This window comes from Canis lupus, chromosome 29, assembly GCF_011100685.1.
Source record: "Canis lupus familiaris isolate Mischka breed German Shepherd chromosome 29, alternate assembly UU_Cfam_GSD_1.0, whole genome shotgun sequence".
In the NCBI taxonomy this organism is placed as follows: domain Eukaryota; kingdom Metazoa; phylum Chordata; class Mammalia; order Carnivora; family Canidae; genus Canis; species Canis lupus.
This window is the reverse complement of record NC_049250.1, coordinates 40,155,255-40,175,756: the sequence shown is the minus strand read 5'-3', so window position 1 is coordinate 40,175,756 and position 20,502 is coordinate 40,155,255. Positions and strand designations below refer to the sequence as shown.

Genomic DNA, 20,502 nt, shown 5'->3' with positions numbered 1-20,502 from the left:
AGAAAATACAGAATCCTTAAATATTATATGTATTTAATATTCCTCCTATCAACCTCAGGAATACCAAGTATTTTCTCTCTAAAGATTCTTTGACTTTAGAAATGTACCATCTTCTTTAGTTTAAAGCATACACACTACAGGTCAAGTTTATTTTTAATCTCATGAAAGAAATCACAGTATATAATTTACACAAAAATTACCCTACTTAGGGGAGCTTGGGGGCTCGGTTGGTTGAATGTCTGATTCTTGGTTTTGGCTCAGGTCATGATCTCAGGGGTGTGAGATCAAGCCCCGAGTTGGGCTCTGCTCTCAGCATGGAGGGACCTTGAGATTCTCTCCCCCTCTCTGTCCCTCCCCAGATCACACGGGCGCGCGCGTGTGTGTGTGTGTGTGTCACACACACACACAGTTTCTCTCTAAAATAAATAAATCTTAAAAGACAAATTACCATATTTAGGTGACTGGTTTATGGTGCTCAAGTCTCTTCAGATGACTTTTTGAATTGAGTAAATCTCTTTTCCAATTAGAATTTCCAGCTATCCCTAAAAAAATTTTTTTTTCCTTACTCAACATTTAAAGGATGGAATCTAGGTTATGTCCAGTAAATAGATGTAACATTAATCCTAGCAAAAATTAAAGCTAGGCTTCACACATCCAGCCCTATTAGGAAGACTGCTTTAGGGACGCCTGGGTGGCTCAGCAGTTTAGCGCCTGCCTTCAGCTCAGCGCGTGATCCTGGAGTCCTGGGATCGAGTCCCACATCGAGCTCCCTGCATGGAGCCTGCTTCTCCCTCTGCCTGTGTCTCTGCCTCTCTCTCTCTGTCTCTCTCATGAATAAATAAATAAAATCTTAAAAGGGGGGGGGGGAGACTGCTTTAAAATTTAAAAAACACCTGTTCTATTCACTAAAACATGTAAAGGTAAATGCACAATAAACCTCTCCATTCAGACCATCTCAACTTCAGGAATGATCACTGAAGATAATAAGCACACTATACAGAGCACTTATAACCAGCATTTAAACACTCAATATTTTTCAGTCCTATTTTATGAAAATCAGTAGTAATAATTAGATCAACTTTTAGTAAGACTTACCCGTAATTTTTTGATAAAGGAAAGTAGTTCGCTCCTACAAAAAACACAAATTTTGTATACACATTTACTATCTGAAATTAGAAAGTAAATTATAGATGTAAGTTTATTCCTAACTCTCCAATTCTGCATGTATGAAAGAGCATAATGTTCTATTGTCAAACAAACCTAATAAAACAATTTCTCTGTTTTAATCACATGTGACTTCTTCAACACTATGCAGTCACAGGCATCACTGATTCTGATTTCTGGAAGATACTAAATGACTAACAATCTCTTAAAAATAACATTTATAAACAGAAGACATTTCCAAAGGTGGCCATGTCAGTCCAGAGATCAGCACCAGAGAACTAACACTGTCCATCTCTATGATATACAAGGATAAAGGCAGATGCTCTTGAAACAGTACAAACAGAACAAATAATAAACTCAAAAAATAAACTGACAGAAACATACCGATACATTATACCTAATGTAGATTCCCTCTGCTTTATTAAACTAACTCTGCCATCATTTCCTCGTTTGTGTTGACTGGACACACTACAGATCTGAACAACAACTTCCCAAAGGTCTTTAGCAGTCCGTCTACTTTCTTTAGGGCCAGGAAGTTCTTTGCATGTAGCTGCTAAAAGCTGTCCAAGCTATAACACGAAAAACAGAAAATATACAAAAAAATAATTTGTGACATCATACATCTAAGTTCTATTATTAAGGCACACTTAAAGAAGGATAACTACCCAAATATACCACAGTTATTTTACGTTGTGCCTTCTATCCAACCGCTGAGGAACGTTAGAGCTCACTGTCTACTGACGGATCAGAAATCTGAATGGGGAAGAGAATGCTCTGGTTCTACTGCATTATAAGGCTCATTTTTTCTATACAATTAATGAGGACAAAAACAAGTAGAGTCTAATTACAAAACTGAGACAAAGCAGAGAGGTACATGATTTATGAAGAGTATGTGTGTGGAGGGGTACCAAGCTGGTAAATAGTATGATCCCACTTAAAGGGGTGGGGGCTGTGTGTGTGTGTGTGATGGAACATATATACAATGTTAACTGTGGTAAAAGCCCAGAGGTGCAATTAAAATAGTGCTTAAGGGGATCCCCGGGTGGCTCAGTGGTTGAACATCTGCCTTCAGCCCAGGGTGTGACCCCGGGGTCCTGGGATCGAGTCCCACATCGAGATCCCCGCAGGGGGTAAGATCTAGAACAACCTCTCTCTAAGAAAAAGCCACTGGGGCTACTGCAGCTGTGAGGAAGCAGCAAAAAGGAAGGACAGACTACTGAAGCTGAACGATCTGATAGAGGCAGCCTTAGAGACCAAAAATGCAGGAAGAATCCATAAAGAGTGCAATGGCTGAAAGCAAAAGTCAGAGAAAAAACAGGCTCAAAAGGTAGAGGTGGGAAAAAAACAGACACAAGTCAAGTTGAGCACTTCCTACATTCCCTCTGTAATTTCCCAAAAAGAGGGCCCCTCTAGCCTTCGTCCTTATTAAATCTTACACATCATTGCTCTTGTAGAGAGTGAAGTGGCAAAGATCATTTCAAGTCCATCAGGAAACCCCAGATGCCCAACTGGACCTAGAAAATAGGATGGGGTCCCCACTGCTGACGGTAGCTTTTAAGGAGGTGGTCATACTATGACAAGATGAAAACTGATACTTTTCCCAATCTTTTTATAATAAAAAATGTCACACAGAAAATCTGAATAGTCCCCTGACACCTGCAGACCGGACTCACCGTCGCTGCTCTGCACACATTTTGGAGCCTACGTGTACTGTTTGCCGGCTCCTAAGCTGCAGACACCACACCTCGTCCCTAAGACCTTTGGGAGGTATCTCCAGGGACGGGAATACTCACCTTCATAGCCACAACTGCATGATCACACCTAAGGTAATTTAGAACGCCGGTGCCTCCTAAGGCAGTAGAAATGATGTAAAAACCCTAGCTGTGGGCGCCTGGGTGGCTCAGGGGTTAAGCTTCCGACTCTTGATTCCTCCTCAGGTCATGTCAGGGTCATGAGATTGAGCCCTGCATTGTGGACTCGGTGCTGCGGGGGGAGCCTGCTTAGGATCCACTTCCTCCCTCCCTCTCTGGCTATCCCCACCCCCGCACCACTGGCACTCTTTTTCTAACAAAAAACAAAAACAAAAAACAAAAAACACAAAAACCCTAGGGGTGCTCTGTGAATGGACATCAAGGAGTCCACAGTCTGAAGAACATTTCACCCTATTTGCCTACTGCACACAAGTTCGTTTAGATAGCCAGGGCCACCGTATGTGCAGCTACTGACTGCAGTGCAGTGCAGGGCTACTGTAGCTCCTTATCTCAATTCATTTGCCATTGTCAACAATCACATGCTTAGTTGAAGGTCACTTTCGTTAATTTACTTGAAAGTAAGAATTTTGAGAAGTCTTAGGCCCCAGGGGCACCTGGCTGGCTCAGTCAGAACATGTGACTCTTGATCTTGGGGTGGTGAGTTCAAGCCCCACACTGGGTACCAAGATTACTTAAATAAGTAAACTTAAAGAAAAAAAAAAAAGCCTTGGGCCCAAATCAATTGAATTCCATAAACATCTATGTGTGGGAACCAAACAAAGCACTGAGAATATAGAAAGTAAGTATCCAGATTATACAGGTTCAGTGCAACAAAAATGTATGTCCATGGTGCAAAAGTAGCAGGGCCAGTGGCACAGTTCAAAGGTAATAAGAGGAGAAAGTGATTTACTCATTTGCAGAGAAAGGAATAAGGCAAAGCTTCGAAGAAGCCACACCAACAGGCAGAAGCGGACAGGGCACCCTGGCTAAGCGACCAAATGGCACATGCTTACATGCAGAGGTGGAGAAAGCATCGGCGTACAGAGCCCTGGTAGTACTCAGAGTACTCTGGTACCGCCAGCACAGAACCGGTGTGACCAAGGAGCAGGAACCAGCACACTGAGGAAGAAGCACCTATACCTTAAGGCCTTGTAGGCCACACTCAAAAGACATAGGTCTTTGTCCTATGCTACTACTATTACCACCAAGCCCTCCTCCTCCTCCTATTAGCTAGTCTCTTACAACCCACGCGTCCATCAGCCTGTGCACTTTCCAATATACCACACTCATCCAAGAGGGAGACTGTATAGTTTCATATTATTTCAAAAGATCACATTTTAGTTACATGCTTAATTAAGATTATTCCCTTTCCTTTTTATGATTAACAGAATATTCAAATAAAAAAAACTTGAAAAATAAAACTGATAAAAATCACCTAATATTCCACTATCCAGAGATAATGACTGCTAATATCCTTCCAGACTTTTCCCTTCCCATGTGTATCCATGTCCCACGCCAAATTCCAATTTTGGAAACTGCTCCAAATTATAGTATTTTCAAAACAAAGTCCCTTACTCTAGACTTCTTTCTCTGACAAGGGAGCAAGGCGCCAACTAGGGAAGGTGCCACACAAACCCTAACCAGATGAGATGATGAAATGCTTCAGTGACTCTTCAGCAAGGTCACCAGATATCCCTCCTTCTTCTGGGCCAGATCAAGGAGACTGCAGGAAGCAGTGGGAGAACTCAGCCCAAAATCAGGCAACTTGCAGCACAATATCCTGTGCCCTTGTACACGGCAAGCCATCAAACACACACTCAGGTCCGCTGAAGCACAGCTCCCCAGAACTCATTGCTGAGAGAAGCAAAGAAAAAGCTACTGTACAGTCCTGAGCAACAAGCTAGGATCATAAAAGGAAATATCTGGAACAAAATGGTTCTCTCTGAGACCTTATTAAAGACCAAGACTATGGGGCATAATCAGACAAATACTCTAGATATGAGGAAATCACGATACAGAAATTTCACTAAAAAAGCAGATATAATCCAATGTCTAAAATTTCAAAGAGAAGGATGATTCAAATTATGACAATAAATTTTAGGAACAAAAGGAAGAAAAACTTTACAAAAGAAATGAGTGAATCTTCAGAGAGTTGAAATGAGCTCAGTTTTTAAAAGGACATACATGAAATTAGGAGGAAAAAACAAAGTAAAAAAGTGACAAGAGTCTTGTGCCTGGGTGGCTCAGTCAGTTAAGTGTCGGCCTTCAGCTCAGGTCATGATCATCCCAGGGTCCTGGGATCAAGCCCCGCAGGAGGCTCCCAGCTCAACAAAGAGTCCACTTCCCCCTTTTCTCTCTTCCTCCACCTCTTTGATCTGCTTTTGCTTGCTCTCTCTCAAATAAATAAAATCTTAAAAAAAAAAAAAAAACAACTAAAGAAACGGGTACAATAATCTCATCCTAATAATCCTTTTGTTTAGATTAAACACAAGTTACCTTTACGTATGGATTATTCTGAAGCAGAAATGCAGGAACTTGCAGTGTAAGGTATTCATTTTCCCTCCAGTTTAACATAAAAGCAACACACTCCTCAGCAATAACTTGACGAAGAGGAATATCTAAAAAGAGGAAAACAGTCGGAATTACCATCATAACATTAAAATGAGAACAAAGCAAATACGTACTAAGATTTCAGTTAAACAAATTAAAAAGTATCTGTAGATGAAAAAATAGAAAAATTCTAAAGTTTTACATTTCTTCCAGAAAGTTAAGGTTTCCCAACAAAAGACTGCATGGTCCTACTAATCAACAAAACCATCTGCTAAGAATATTTTACATACCCAATGCCCTCCTGAGGAAGTTCACAGTACCTGTCCTCTAGAAACTTGTAATTCAAGTGAGCAGAGAACACACAAAAAAGTGCAATGGTACATACAGTATAAACTTTTAGCACATTTAGATCACAGAAATAGCTAAAACATAGAATTGTAACAACTCTGAGTAAACGTAGTTTAAATATTTCTGATTAAAATGTAATAAATACTCCTAAGAAACAAGTCATTCACTTTAAAAAAATACTGACTATACCAAAAACAATTTTAAATAAAAATGAGACCCCCTCCAAAAAAAACAAACACCCAGAATTGTTTTGAACAAAAAAAGGAACTGTTTTGCACATAATTTCCTTTGAAATAATTATTAAATATACCTTAATATAAAATAGGTTACAAATGTTCATAGCTCAAAGTATATACCATTCAGGTTTTTTTTTTTTTTTTCCATTCAGGTGTTAATGTACTTCAGCAAAAAGAAAAAAAAATCAAAAGAATGCTAAATAACAATGTTAACTGAAAACAGAGCTATTAAATGTCTTGAGTACCTATATTTTCATCTTTCTAAAAAAGACAGCCTGGCTCTTTATTTCTCACCTTACCCAAAAAGGATTTGAAATGAAAAAAGAGTGGTAAAGGAACACAGCAAAATAAATTATACATTATTTGTATCACTGTCAAAAACAAACAAACAACCAGAAGTGAAAGTAGTATCCCCAATGCATGCCTATCACTGAGTTCAAGATCACACAGCATTTGGCTCCAAGGCTTCCTTTATTCACCCAGCACTCCTCAATAAAAGACCAACAAAGGTTCTTAAAAATAAATCCGAATCTAGGGAGAATTCTGATACAGCCTGAAAAGCAGTAATTTGAAGATTTAACTTCCTTGTATGCATCTCAATGCAATTAATCATTATCTCTAAATGTAGAGTCCTATGCTACAACAGGAACCCAGAGCAGGCCTAGAATTCAATTTTTCTGAAATCTAAGGAACATAACAGGACAAGTATCTCAATAGAACGTTACCTAAAATACAAAGGTATTAAAAGTTGAGGAATTTCAGGCACCTGGGTGGTTTGGTCAGTTGTAGCGTCCAACTCTTGATTTCAGCTGAGGTCATGATCCCAAAGTTGTGGGATGGAGTTCCATATTGGGCTCCAGGCTCAGGTGGGAGTTTGCTTAAGATTCTCTCCCTCCCTCTTCCTCTGCCACCCCCCCACTTGCATGCACACTCACATGCTCTCTAAAATGTCTTTTTTTAAAAAATTAATAAAAGTAGGAAAATTTCTCCCATAAGACATTACTGGCTTTAGAATAACTAATCTGTAGTCCTTATTTATAAACAGAAGGATGGATCTGTTGTCCATTAACATCACTTCCAATTCCTGATAGAGACAGGCCAATCCACATTAATACCCTCTTTTACAGAGGGCATGCATCTAATTTGATCAAAATTGACCCAATATCACCAGGGAACAATTTTTTTTTCCTTAAAAAAAGAGGGAGGAGGGGCACCCGGGTGGTACAGTTTATCAGGCCTCCAACTCCTGATTTCAGCTGAGGTCATGCATCTGCATCAGGGGACTGAGCCTGTGCTGGGCTCTCCTTCTCCCCACCCTACTGCCCCCTCAACCTACAGGCTCTCACGAAAGAACAAACCTTAAAAGAAAAGAGAGGAAAAGGCAGAGGACACCTTTTTGTACCGCTCCGCCTCCCGACCCATGGAGAGACCCGACTCTCACAGTGGCAGTGGAGTGCAGAGCTGTCAAACATCAGAGCCAGGTATCTGCTGAACCCAGGGACCTCAGTCTGTAACTGAGGCTTGAAGACCAGGAACTGAGTCTGTGTTTGCTCCTCCTAACAATAAAGGATATGCTTGCCTTTCTGTTTTAAACACTATTTGTAACACAAACTAAGGGACAAGCAGCTAAACATCCAACAAGAACTTACATAAATTATGTGCAGTCCTAGGAGTCTTAGACCAAAAACAGAAAGTGATATGAATTCCAAACCACTTAAAGGTCAAAAACGTACTACAAACAGACCTGTGCTTATTTAAAGGCATTTCCATCCATTTCAAAGATTAACCTGGACTGATGGGTTCGAATCACTGTTATGTCCCTTACTGCATGACTTTGGCCAAATTCCTTAACCTCTCCGCACCTGTTTCCTGACTTATGAACAGGAATAATTAAAGTAGCTACAGGAATAATTAAAGTAGCTACTTCACAGACCTGCCACCAGGACTAAATGAGTCATGCACCTAAAGCTCTTAGAATAGCTGACGCGTGCAGCTAACACTCAACAATGTTAGAATTTTTAAAAATTCCTTTTACTTTCAGAGAAATCATACAAAAAATCAAACTTCCACCTTATTTAAAACACACACACACGCACACACAGCATGTGTCAGTTGATAATACCAGTATGAGATCAATTATTTTTTAACATTTTTATTTATTTATTTCAGAGAAAGAGTGTGAGAGAGGCAAGCAGGAGCAGGGAGACTGATGAGGGGCTCAATCCCAGAACGCCAGGATCATGACCAGAGCCGAAGGCAGACACTTAATCAACTGAGCTACCCACGTGCCCCATGGATCAATTCGTAAGACATTAAAGGGCACTGACGCATTAAAACTCATACAGTGCTAAAAAGTTGTATTATTTCCTAGAAATCAGAATGTTTATCCAAAAGACTCAAAGGCCAGAAGCCATTTCTGTTTTGGCACATTACTAACACCTTCCTTTACACTTCAATTTTATAGCTTTAAATGTGTACAGTATGTTTTAATTGCTCTAAATATTAGTAAAAGATTTATAATTAGGAAACTGCTTTAATTAAGCAAGATTTACATACAACAGAGATAGTTTATACAATAAGCCCCTTTTCCTAACAACATAGTTACACTTACAATTGGTCACACAAGGTCTGTTCCTAAAGTGACAGGCGAGTTCTTGACCCCCTGGCAATCTGATTTCTGTGACGGTAATGAGGAATCAAACATTCAACCTATACTTACTAGAACATTTTAATTCTTTGTTAAAAGAGTATCTTAAAATTGCCATATAGTTTTATACTTCGCTGAACAATGTTTCCTCAATATTCATTTCCACCTGAGACCTGACTTTCCTCACTTGGAAAGAGGGTGTTCACAGATATACTTAGTTAAGATGAGATCATACAGAATTAGGACAGACCCTAAATCCAATGACCGTTGCCTTCGTAAGAGGACACACACACACACACCCCTCCCCCAAAGACACACTGGGAAGGCCACGTAACAAAGGAGGCAGAGACAGAGTGTGAAGCGCCAGGCCAAGGAATGCCCAAGACTGCTGGGAGCCACCTGAAGCTAGAAAAAGCTTCAATGAGAGCGTGGCCCTGCAGACACCCTGATTTCAGGTATCTAGTCTCCAAATATGTGAGAGAATAAACTTCTGTTTTAAATCATCTAGCTTGTGGTACTTTGTTATGGTAATCCTAGGAAATGGAATAGTTTCCCTACATTATCCTCAATGTTTAAGAGATCTCTACACCTGATTTCTGTTCTAGGAGAGCAGTAACTTTTTTAAAGATGGCAAATTAAATAAATAAATAAATAAATAAATAAATAAATAAATAAATAAGGTTGGCAAAAAGCCAAGGACATGTTAAGATTCTTCCCTACAATTACTTGAGTAGCACATTTCTGAAATTTGACTTTGTGAACGTCTTACCAGGAAGCCTCATTTCCAGATATCCCCGCACCCTACTAATAAGATCAGAAGGAGGCCTCTCTCCTGATTGCCCTGTTCCAGCTTCATGTGTATGAATATCCAAAAGCAGCATCTCATTCAGCATGACCTGACGAAGTTTCGGTGAGAACTCTGTCACCAATTCCAAACAAGCAGCAAACAGCTGTTTGGCATGGGAAAAGTCCTATAGAAAGAAATAACAGATCACTGGCTCACCTTTCCTCTAGAATCAAAAAATGTACATGAGTACAGAACAAAGAATTCATTTAAATGAATTTAATGATTTACACATTTAAATGAATTACACTGATTATCCTGGAGAATGAAGCCAGATTATCTTTTATCATCTGTGTCACTGATTTATTCCAATACATACTTAATTCTTTTGTAATTAAAATCCAATAAACAGTATAAAAACATGCTATATTATTAAACAAGCTGTACATAAATTGTAACCAAAAAAAGCTTTTATAGAACTTACATATTATATACACATCATATACATATACTTTATATATATAAGCTATATATATTATATACACATACATAATATATACATACACATAAATTATACATTTTAAACATATATATGTATATACAGAATGCATACAGATTCTGTGACAAGTACCCTACTATACCTAGGCTATACATTCTTCAACAAGGTTTCACATTCTAAAATCTTTGCACACACCCCTTACTAGTTCACGTCATTGGCTAATAAATAAATACACTACAATCCAACCCTTTTCTTACATATCTGCTACTAATTTTTTCCAAGAGAAGTCTTCATTCATTCTGTCTTCCCACATGCCTCCTTGACTCCTACCCCCAAGACAATGAAGAAATAGTTTTTACTAAATGACGATCTTCTCATTGTGCAACCTATTGACCACTTTTCAGTTATCTTACAGTGCTTGAGGGCTGCAATCACAGGGCTGCCCACTCCCTTGTTCTTGACATTCTCTCCATTCCCTTGGCTATTATGACTTGACCTCGGTCTGGTCCTCATACCCACCATGCCACTGTTTCTTGGACCCGATGTTGCATCCTCTCAGTTCTGTATATTCTCCCTGGGTGATTTCTAAGGCCTCCCAAATCTGTATTTCTAGCCCAGATCATTCCCCAAACTTCAGGCTGTTTCCAGTTATAGGCCCAAATTAACCACTATAAAAATGAATAATCCTTCAAAAATGTTTTTCTGTATATTTACTTGCTGGCATCCAAAGCAGAAAGCTAAGTATTGTTTTCCATTTTTTTTTCCCTCCCTCTTGCCTTCTCATCGCACATCAATAAGCAATCAATTCTAGATTTTACCTCCTAATGTTTCCCTCTGTTTTCTTTTATCCTTTCTAATACTTGTGCCACTTACTAGCTGCGTGACCTTGGACAATACCTTTGACTCTGATTTCCCACCTACAAAACTGAGCTAACACCTTCTACACAGTTTGTGTGTATGTGTGAAGAATAAATGAAAGAATAAATATATATGAAAACTGCAGAATAATCTCTGCGCCCAATAAACGTTAGTTATTTTAGGCGTGGAAAAAGAAAAGCTGCCAATGACAAGCCGCCTATTATAAATTTTTCAATAGCTCCACAATTATATAGAGCTGTATAGTCCAATATGGTAGCCACTAGCTATATGTGGCTACTGAGCATGTGAACTGTGACCAGTCCAAACTGGCTATTTTATTTTACACTTGAGGTGTAAAATACTACATTTTGAATGAAAACCTAGCACACACATTAGAAAAAGAAAAATCTAGTGTTAGTCTAGAAATAGTTCTCAAAACTTAGCATGCATCAAAATGGAGGGCCTATTAAAACAGACTGCTGGTCCTCATCCCCAATTTCTGATTCAGCAGGTCAAGAGTGGGACCCAATATTTAGCATTTCTAACAAGTTCCCAAATGTGGCCAATGCTGCTGGTGTGGCAACCATGCTTTGAAGGACCTCTGGTTTATAGCACTATCTACTAACGGTTCTTTGCTCCCTACCCTCTTAAAAACAGTTTTAAGTAAAAATTTCTATCAGAAATTGAATATTTAACCTCAGAAATATTTCTGGAGGGAGAGTTTAAGGAGATGCTAAAGTGTAGAAAAATACAGACTTTCTGAATAAATGAATTACACAGGATGCCTGGGTGGCTCAGCAGTTTAGCGTCTGCCTTTGGCTCAGGTCGTGATCCCAGAGTCCTGGAATCGAGCCCCAAATCGGTCTCCCTGCATGGAGCCTGCTTCTCCCTCTGCTTAGGTCTCTGCCTCTCTCTCTCTTTGTGTCTCTCATGAATAAATAAATAAAATCTTTTAAAAAAATGAATTACACTATTTTTTATTTTAAAACATATATACATTTAGGGATAAATCTAACAAAATACATGCAAGATTTGTAAGCTTAAAATTATAGAACTTGATGAGACAAAGATATAAATAAATGCAGACCTAAATAAATGAAAACATACTAAGGTCACGGATTAAAAGACATACTAAGGCCATCAATTGTCTCCAAATTGATTTACAGAGAGACTCATTACAATCTGAATCAAAATCCCAGGAAGCTTTTTTTTTTTAAGTAAACACTGAAAAGCTGATTCTAAAATTTATATTAAAAAGCAAAGAGAAGGGTACCTGGCTAGCTCAGTAGGTAGAGCATGTGACTCTGATCTCAGGATCATTTGAGCCCCACAATGGGTGGAGAGATTACTTAAAACTCTTAAGAATGAATGAATGAATGAATGAATGAATGAATGAATGAGTAAATAAATAAATAGAGGGAAGGAAGAGGGGTGCACCTGGCTGGCCCAGTCAATACAGCATCTGACGCCTGATCTTGGATTGGAACGATCAAAAGCCCCACATTCAGCACAGAGTTTATATAAATCTTTATTAAAAATAATAAATAAAATTCAAAGCAAAAGGCCTAGAATATCCAAAGTGATTTTGAAGTACAATAAAACTGGAGGCCTTGACAGCACTTGGTTTCAAAACTTACTATAAAGCTAAAGTATAGCTCTTGTCCCACCTTTCTAAAATAAGCCCCAGAGTTGGGCTCCCTGTTCAGCGGGGAGTCTGCTGCTTCCTCTCCCCGCCTCCCACTTGTGCTCTCTTTCACAAGCTCTCTCTCAAATAAAATCTTCAAAAAACAAAAAAAACAAAAAAAAAAAACAAAGTAAGCTGGAAGAGGAAAATTATGAAAAGAGAGCAGAACGTGGAGAAAGAACAGGGCATGTGACCTCGAACAGTATTTCAGGTGATTTCTGTACCGGTTGCACCTAGCTTCCTCCTCTAGCCTCATCACAGCCTCACCGCGCATACCAGTGGCACTCTACCATCAGCTTACTCCTGCCAATCCGCATGTATACCATCCTATTTCTTATCTTTGAGCTTTTCCATGATGCCATCCCTTTTACCTCGCTAACTTATTCAAGCCTTGAGGTTTATTGAGCTCAGGATTTCTGCCTGAACTAAGTTTGGAAATGTCATCTTTAACCTGCCTATAAAATTTTCTGTACTAATACTTGCACAATTATACCATCTTAAATCATTTATTTAACATTTCACTTACATCTCAACTTCCCAAATACACTACAAAGTCCTTATGTAAAATAAATTACAAAAGTGATTTTAAGAGATTTGGAACACAATTTTACTAACAGAATCCTAAAGATACAATCAATAATTTTTCATGGTCTCTATATTTTTAAAAAGGAATGGAGCAGTATCCATATATCCAAGACTCCAGTTATCAAGGTGAAGGAAAAAGAATGAACTACAACCCCTTTAAAATATCTTTTTGCAGAAAAAGAAAAACAAAACATTTTAGGCCTAGAACTATATTTTAAGATCAAGGAAATATAGGAAATTCTGATTCCTGGGTTTCATGGTAAAATTAATAACGCTTTTTTTTTTTCTAAGGTCAGACTCTGGCTGAATATAAAGCATATTCTTAACCAGTAGTTGATGTACACTTTTACTCACCTTAACAGTACTGCAGTGTAAACCTTTGGCCATGAGAATGTAAACCAAATCTCTTGTTAAATTGTCTTTAATTCCCAGGATAACCCCACTATAAACAGAAGGTACCTCCCACTAGGAAAGAGAAAAATATATAAATATACACACATAAACACACACACAGTCATATCTAGAGAAGAATCTTTCAATAATCTTCAATCACATTTAAAATGGTCATGCCAAGGTCACCTTTATAGAGAAAGAAAAATGACAGCCATAATGAAATGCTAATCAAAATGAACTGTAAGCCAATATTAATTTAAATGGACTGGAACTTCCTAAAGGACAGTCTATAGAAAAAGAAGAAGAAAAAAAAAACCCTAGGAGTATATAGATATATTTTTATGTGATCTTCACCACAATACTCTGAAGTAGGTACAATTATCCGCATTTTACAGATAAGAAAAGCGAAGTGCACAAATGTTAAGTAACTTGCCCAAGATTGATTCTATAGCTAGTACGTATAGAGGCTTGGATTTAAACTCAGGCAGTCAGATCAGAACTCTCCAACTATTATACTTCCTAATCTATAAAAATGAGTACTACTAGCATCAACACTAATGTTCAGGGAAGTTTTTCATTTCACTGCACTTCCATGTTCAAACCCCATAAAATGTACATAAATTTCTGGCTGCTTTTTTAATTACACTTTTAGCAGACAAGTATACAGTAAGTTAGAAGTACCGCCATAGTACTTTGATTTCTCCCACATCTATGTGCTATCTCCTTTGGACCTTAGTTACATTTCACTGAGATGGTGTTCTAAAAGTTATTTTCATTTGCACTTTGCATGCAGAAAAGCTTTTAAACAAATAAACTCAGAAATAGGTAAGTCCATTAGCTGGGCATTTTTAAATGAACATGCAAAGTCAAAAACTTCCTACAAGTAAGTTTTTATGAATCAATTTCAATCTGCAAGCAATCTTAAGCACATAGCAAAGCAGCTAGAGACTACATAGAAAATATTCCTTATACATATACTTACAGCTACATTTAAAATATTTGGAGATGCTATGACAATAAATAGAATATAAATTTATTTTTATTTATTTTTTTTTATAAATTTATTTTTAGAAGTTACAGACTTCATCACTTTTCTTCTCAGCTTTTTGGCTAAGATCAAGTGTAGAAGTTACAGACTTACAAGTATCCTTTTTGACATTTTGTATATTCTCCATCAGTCATGTTCAAAGTGCATTTTGTCACGTGAAAGCCCTAACATTACTGAGCAAACAGGGTCTTTATTCTAAAAAAGGTCAGAGAATAACTCTTCTATTAAATTACATCAGAGGAGGATGTGGATGGCTCAGTTGGTTACGCATCTGAATTCAGCTCAGGTCATAATCTCAAGGTCCTAAGATGGGCTCTGCGTTGGGCTCTTCCAAGCTCAGAAGGAGTCTGCTCTTCCCTCCCTCTCTGCCCATTCCCCCACTGGTACTCTCTGCCTCTCAAAATCCTTTTAAAAATAAGTAAATTGCAATCAGAAAACAAGTATAACACTCTTATCTCTTTTTTTTAAGATTTTATTTATTTGAGATAGCACATGCGCAGGCACATGAGTGTCCAAGAGGGGCAGAGGGAGAAGCAGACTCCCCACCAAGCATGGAGCCCGAATGGGGCTCGACCCCAAGATCATGACCTGAGCTGAAGGCAGATGCTGAACTGAGGCACCCAGGTGCCCCCTTCTTATCCACTCTTGAAAAAGTGTTATTTCTAACCTTGTTAGACACTGTCCAGAACTGGCGCTCTGAAGTCATGCCATGTAATTCAATTAAAATCTGTCGAATCCTCCAGGGATCCACTGATAATATCAGCTGATGCTCCAACTGACCAATGTTGACACTTGCTGAAGCTAAGAAGAGATTTCTATTTCAATAATAATTTAATTCAAAGAAACAATCCTACAAATATGAGAATAATTTGTTGAGAGAAATTGTATGTTTGTTAAGTATTATATCTCTAAGCGAAAAACAGCTCTCATTTTCAGAACTCATTCATTCAACACAATGTAAATTTTATCCTGATACAGAAAACCTAACAATTTGTATTAAGCCTGCATTTAATAAATAAATAAAAATATAAACAGATAAAAATCAGTAACTGTTCATGGAAAGAACAAGATGGGATATACAGAAAAACTTAAGTTGTGCAGTCTCCTGTCTCAAATAATTTTTATTTGAACATTGACACTTTAAAAACCATACCCTACAGTTTGAAAAGTTTAGATTTAAAAAGTCTCCTAGGGATCCCTGGGTGGCGCAGCGGTTTGGCGCCTGCCTTTGGCCCAGGGCGCGATCCTGGAGACCCAGAATCGAATCCCACATCCGGCTCCCGGTGCATGGAGCCTGCTTCTCCCTCTGCCTATGTCTCTGCCTCTCTCTCTCTCTCTGTGACTATCATAAATAAATAAATAAATAAATCATTAAAAATAAATAAATAAATAAATAAATAAATAAATAAATAAATAAAATAAAAAATAAAAAAAATTTTTAAAAAAAGTCTCCTACTTTCAAACATAATATGTTAATAAAGGCACATATAAATATATTTTTGTTTTGGCAAATACTAAAAATGTGCTTTTCAAAGGAAGAAGAAAAGAAGGTGGAGGCACCGCCTTCCCAGAAAAACAAAAAGATCATTAAAATCCCTAATTACGGGATCCCTGGGTGGCGCAGTAGTTTGGCGCCTGCCTTTGGCCCAGGGCGCGATCCTGGAGACCCGGGATCGAATCCCACATCGGGCTCCCGGTGCATGGAGCCTGCTTCTCCCTCTGCCTGTGTCTCTGCCTCTCTCTCTCTCTCTGTGACTATCATAAATAAATACAAATTTAAAAAAAAAAAATCCCTAATTACAACTCAGCTTTCAGATACAGTCTTCATTAATCCATTCTCCGCATTTTAGGTCCTAATGTCATTTTCCTAGTGAGGTTCAAGCAGCTACAATTTTGTTTTGTTAAACCAACTGAATTGTCTCACCTACATTAAGCTCTAAAGCTTATGTTTCTTATTAATGAACAGCACTATATTTACTATTTTATGTATTCATAAAATAAAAGCAAAAATGGAAGAAAATGATCAAATAAATAAGGAAAAAAATGGCAACGTTGCTCAAAACTGGTATACTGAGCCAGCAGATACTATAATAGCTCCGCTCTGATGGCAGAAATGCAGGAGAGCCTGTACTCTCTCTGAGTCTCAGGACCCTTTACCACTCCCCTCCCAGCTCTCATTTTTACCTCTAAGAACACAGCAGCAGCAGGAGAATCACCTTGGTATATTTCCCCAGCTAGAATCTTGTATGTAACTAGGCCTCAATCTCCATTAACCATAGACTCAGCAGAGTTCCAGCACTTAACTGCTTAGACAGAAATAGGACTACAGAAGACTAGTAAATTTCTAATTAATTAATGATATAAATTAAAACAAGTGCGAGGGCAACCTCAAATACACTGAGGGGCAAATATAACAGAGGGGCAAAATGTGCCAACATTTTCGCTAGCAGACTAGAGAGCTAACCTGGGATATCATAAAATGAAGTTACAGGTTTAATGCACAGATTTACTCTAGGGGATCTCTTCCTCATCTGATCAACAAGTAGCTTTCGTTCTTCATCTTTCAACAATGTAATGAAAAGCTCATGTGAAGAAATCATGAAAACATACTGCAGATCTTCCAACCCCAGACACACATTCCTAGATCAGTAAAAATATTGTAAAACAAAAAAAGTTTATAATTTAGTTTGGGGAAAACAATCATATTAACCAATCTTTATTAACAAACCATTTAATAAGCTACCCATTTCATAAACTGTATAATAATATTTGAAATAGATCTTAAAAAATTTTTGGTCCTTATTTAAAATTGTGACATCATGTCCCAATATACAGAAAGAATAACTAATATAAATCCTAAATTTTGTGTCATTACACAAATCTGAACTGTCTCTCAAATGACTACCTGGATATAAGACATGCAGGACAAATACAAAAAGTAATTAAAGTTATTTTTCTCACAGGACTAAATTGAAAGTTAAGGGGGGAAAAAAAATCACTTACTTTAGAAAAGCAGCCATGTTTCCTTTCAAAGAATCTGAAGCTTTTTCTAAATTTACTGATCTTGAACATACCTAGGAATTTGAGTAATTTGAGTAATTTTTATTTGAATATTGACCCTTTAAAAAACATACCTTACAGTTTGAAAAGTTTAGAAAACAACCAAATTCTCCTTTTTCAGTTACATATCAATCACAGATTTGGCTACGTAACTTAAGATAAGACTGTGACTAAGAACCATTATGGAGAGTGAGTAGAATATGAACATTTCAACAACTGCAGGTATTTATATGAAAAAAGAATAACCTACCTAGCATGGTATAGAGTTCTCCCAAAATGTATAGATTATATTAACCAATTATATGTGGTGATAAATTCTGCCGCAGCTCCAGCCAGAAAAGTGAAAGATTTCACCTGAGATAGCTGAATGATTAGTAATAGCTAAAGTACTGAGAACCAACAATTAAGAAGGTAACAGAGGTTTTAAAAATAAACAATGAAATAAAGAATAACAAAAACTAGTTGTGGAATATTAGTTACCTACAAATAACAATCTCACAATATTCGGACTTTATTCATCAGATTAGGATTTCCTCCAAATATTACTTACGTGAAACCAAAATAAAGCAATCACTATAAAAGTCCCTAATATAAGGAAATTGTCAAATACTCTCTAATATGTTAACAAAAAAACACAGAATGTTCACAGCAGCATTATTCATAATAGCCAAGAATTGGAAATAACCCTAAAGTCCATCAACTGATAGACACACAAAATGAGCAACAAATAATGTATCCATTCAATGGAATATTATTCAGCCACAAAAAAATAATGAAGCACTGACAGATGCTACATTATGGATGAATCTTGAAAACATTTAGTAGGGCAGCCCCGGTGGCCTAGCAGTTTAGCACCACCTTTGGCCAAGGGTGTGACCTTGGGGTCCTGGGACTGAGTCCCATGTCGGACTCCCTGCAGGGAGCCTGCTTCTCCTTCCGCCCGTGTCTCTGCCTCTCTGTGTCTCTCAAGAATAAATAAATAAAATCTTTAACAAAAATAAAAAGAAAAGAAAAAAACATTTAGTAAAGGGCGGCGGGGGGGAAGGCCCGCCCGTGTCTCTGCCTCTCTGTGTCTCTCAAGAATAAATAAATAAAATCTTTAACAAAAATAAAAAGAAAAGAAAAAAACATTTAGTAAAGGGCGGCGGGGGGGAAGGAGTGTGTGAGTGGCTCGGATGGTTGGGTGTCCAGTTCTTGGTTTTGGCTCAGCTCAAGATCTCAGGGTCCTGGGACAGGGCCACAAGTCAGGCTCCACAGTCAGTGTGGAGTCTGCCTGGGTTTTGCCCCTCCCCCTGCTCACAATCGCTCTCTAAAATGAATTTTAAAATTTAAAAAAAAAAAAAAAAAAAGGACCACGTATTATTTTCTTTTATATGAAATGCCCAGAGCAGGCAAATCCAGAGACAAAAGTAGCTTAGTAGTTTCCTGGGGTGAGGGGACTGAAGGAAAATGAAGGACTATTACTGGGTAAGAAGTTTTGTTGTAGAGTAGAAGAGGGAGGGTGAAAATGTTCTAAAACTGACTGAGGTGGTGGTTGTACAAATCTATGAACATACTAAAAACTAAAAAAAATAAAATAAAATAATCACTGAATTGTACACTTTTAACGGATGAATAGTATGTGATTATACCTCAATAAAGAGGTTATTAAAAGGAAAAAAAAAAAACCGGAGCAGCTGGGTGGCATAGTAAGTTAAGTGTCGGACTCTTGATTTCGGCTCAGGTCACAATCTCAAAATGCTGAGATCGAGCCCCACTCCAGCTCCACACTGGGTGTGGAGCCTGCTTATGATTCTCTCCTCCCACCTCTCTCCCCCTGCCTCTCAAAAGGAAAAAAAAAAGGCAAAAAAGGACAAAGGAAATAAGTTTTCAAGTACTGTGCTCAGAAACAGCATTGTAAATTATGCTCAGATGAATAGATTCCTCTATTAGCATATAGCATATATACATCTTGATGTACAAAATACTTATATTGTAATAATTTTGCTACACACTATAAATTAATAATGATCTTACAATAAGTAACACCTGAATATGCTTTCATGGTACCTTATTCACACATAGTGATGCACTGTATATGTGTCATGAAACTTAGGTAATAGGTGTTAACTTCTGATAAGCAATATAACAAATGTGTTAAGTTCAATTCTTAAAAACAGTTAAAACATGACATACTGGGCATCTCTATAAATGCTATAAACATTTTATTTCTTTTTAAAGGTTTTATTAATTTATTTGAAAGAAAGAGCCTGAGTTAGGGGGTGGGGGGTAAGGGCAAAGGTAGAGGGAGAAGCAGACTCCTTGGATGAGCAGGGAGCTCTGATGTGGGGCTCAATCCCAGGACCCTGAGATCAAGACCTAAGCCAAAGGCAGATGCTTAACTGACTGAGCCACCCAAGCATCCAATGCTGTAAACATTGTTAAAAGTTAATAAACTTAAAAACGTAGATTAAGTGGGGGCACCTGGTGGCTTAGTCCAGTTAAGCGTCCAACTCTTGACCTGAGCTGTGAGTTCAAGCCCTGCATTGGGCTCCACACTAGGCATGGAACCTACTTTTTTTTTTTAAAAAAAAAGATTTTATTCATTTATTCATGAGAGAGACACACAGAGAGAGAGAGGCAGAGACACAGGCAGAGGGGGAAGCAGGCTCCACGCAGGGAGCCCGACGTAGGACTCAATCCCAGGACCCCAGGATCACACCCCAGGCTGAAGGCAGGTGCCAAACTGCTGAGCCACCCAGAGATCCCCTGGAGCCTACTTTAAAAAAAAATAAAAATAAAAGTAAATGGATAAATTCTTAGAAAATTACCTCTTAAAAATAATCAGGAAAAACAGATTACCTCTACATCCATTGAAACTGAAGCAATACCAAAAAAATCTTCCCTCACACAAAA

At 38.0% G+C, this 20,502-nt stretch overlaps 1 protein-coding gene across 3 annotated transcripts in view; it reads right to left on the bottom strand.

The window, feature by feature from the left end:
* The window catches only part of INTS8 (integrator complex subunit 8), a 50,948-nt gene that overhangs the window by 11,309 nt on the left and 19,137 nt on the right, over window positions 1-20,502 (bottom strand). For all 3 annotated transcript variants that reach the window (XM_038579791.1, XM_038579792.1, XM_038579793.1), the window contains 8 exons: window positions 17,551-17,621; window positions 17,012-17,187; window positions 15,215-15,348; window positions 13,461-13,571; window positions 9,466-9,667; window positions 5,412-5,533; window positions 1,549-1,733; window positions 1,096-1,129 (listed from right to left, as the gene is read on the bottom strand). In XM_038579791.1, the coding sequence (XP_038435719.1) occupies window positions 1,096-1,129; window positions 1,549-1,733; window positions 5,412-5,533; window positions 9,466-9,667; window positions 13,461-13,571; window positions 15,215-15,348; window positions 17,012-17,187; window positions 17,551-17,621 (1,035 nt within the window). The remainder of the gene's footprint in view (window positions 1-1,095; window positions 1,130-1,548; window positions 1,734-5,411; window positions 5,534-9,465; window positions 9,668-13,460; window positions 13,572-15,214; window positions 15,349-17,011; window positions 17,188-17,550; window positions 17,622-20,502) is intronic.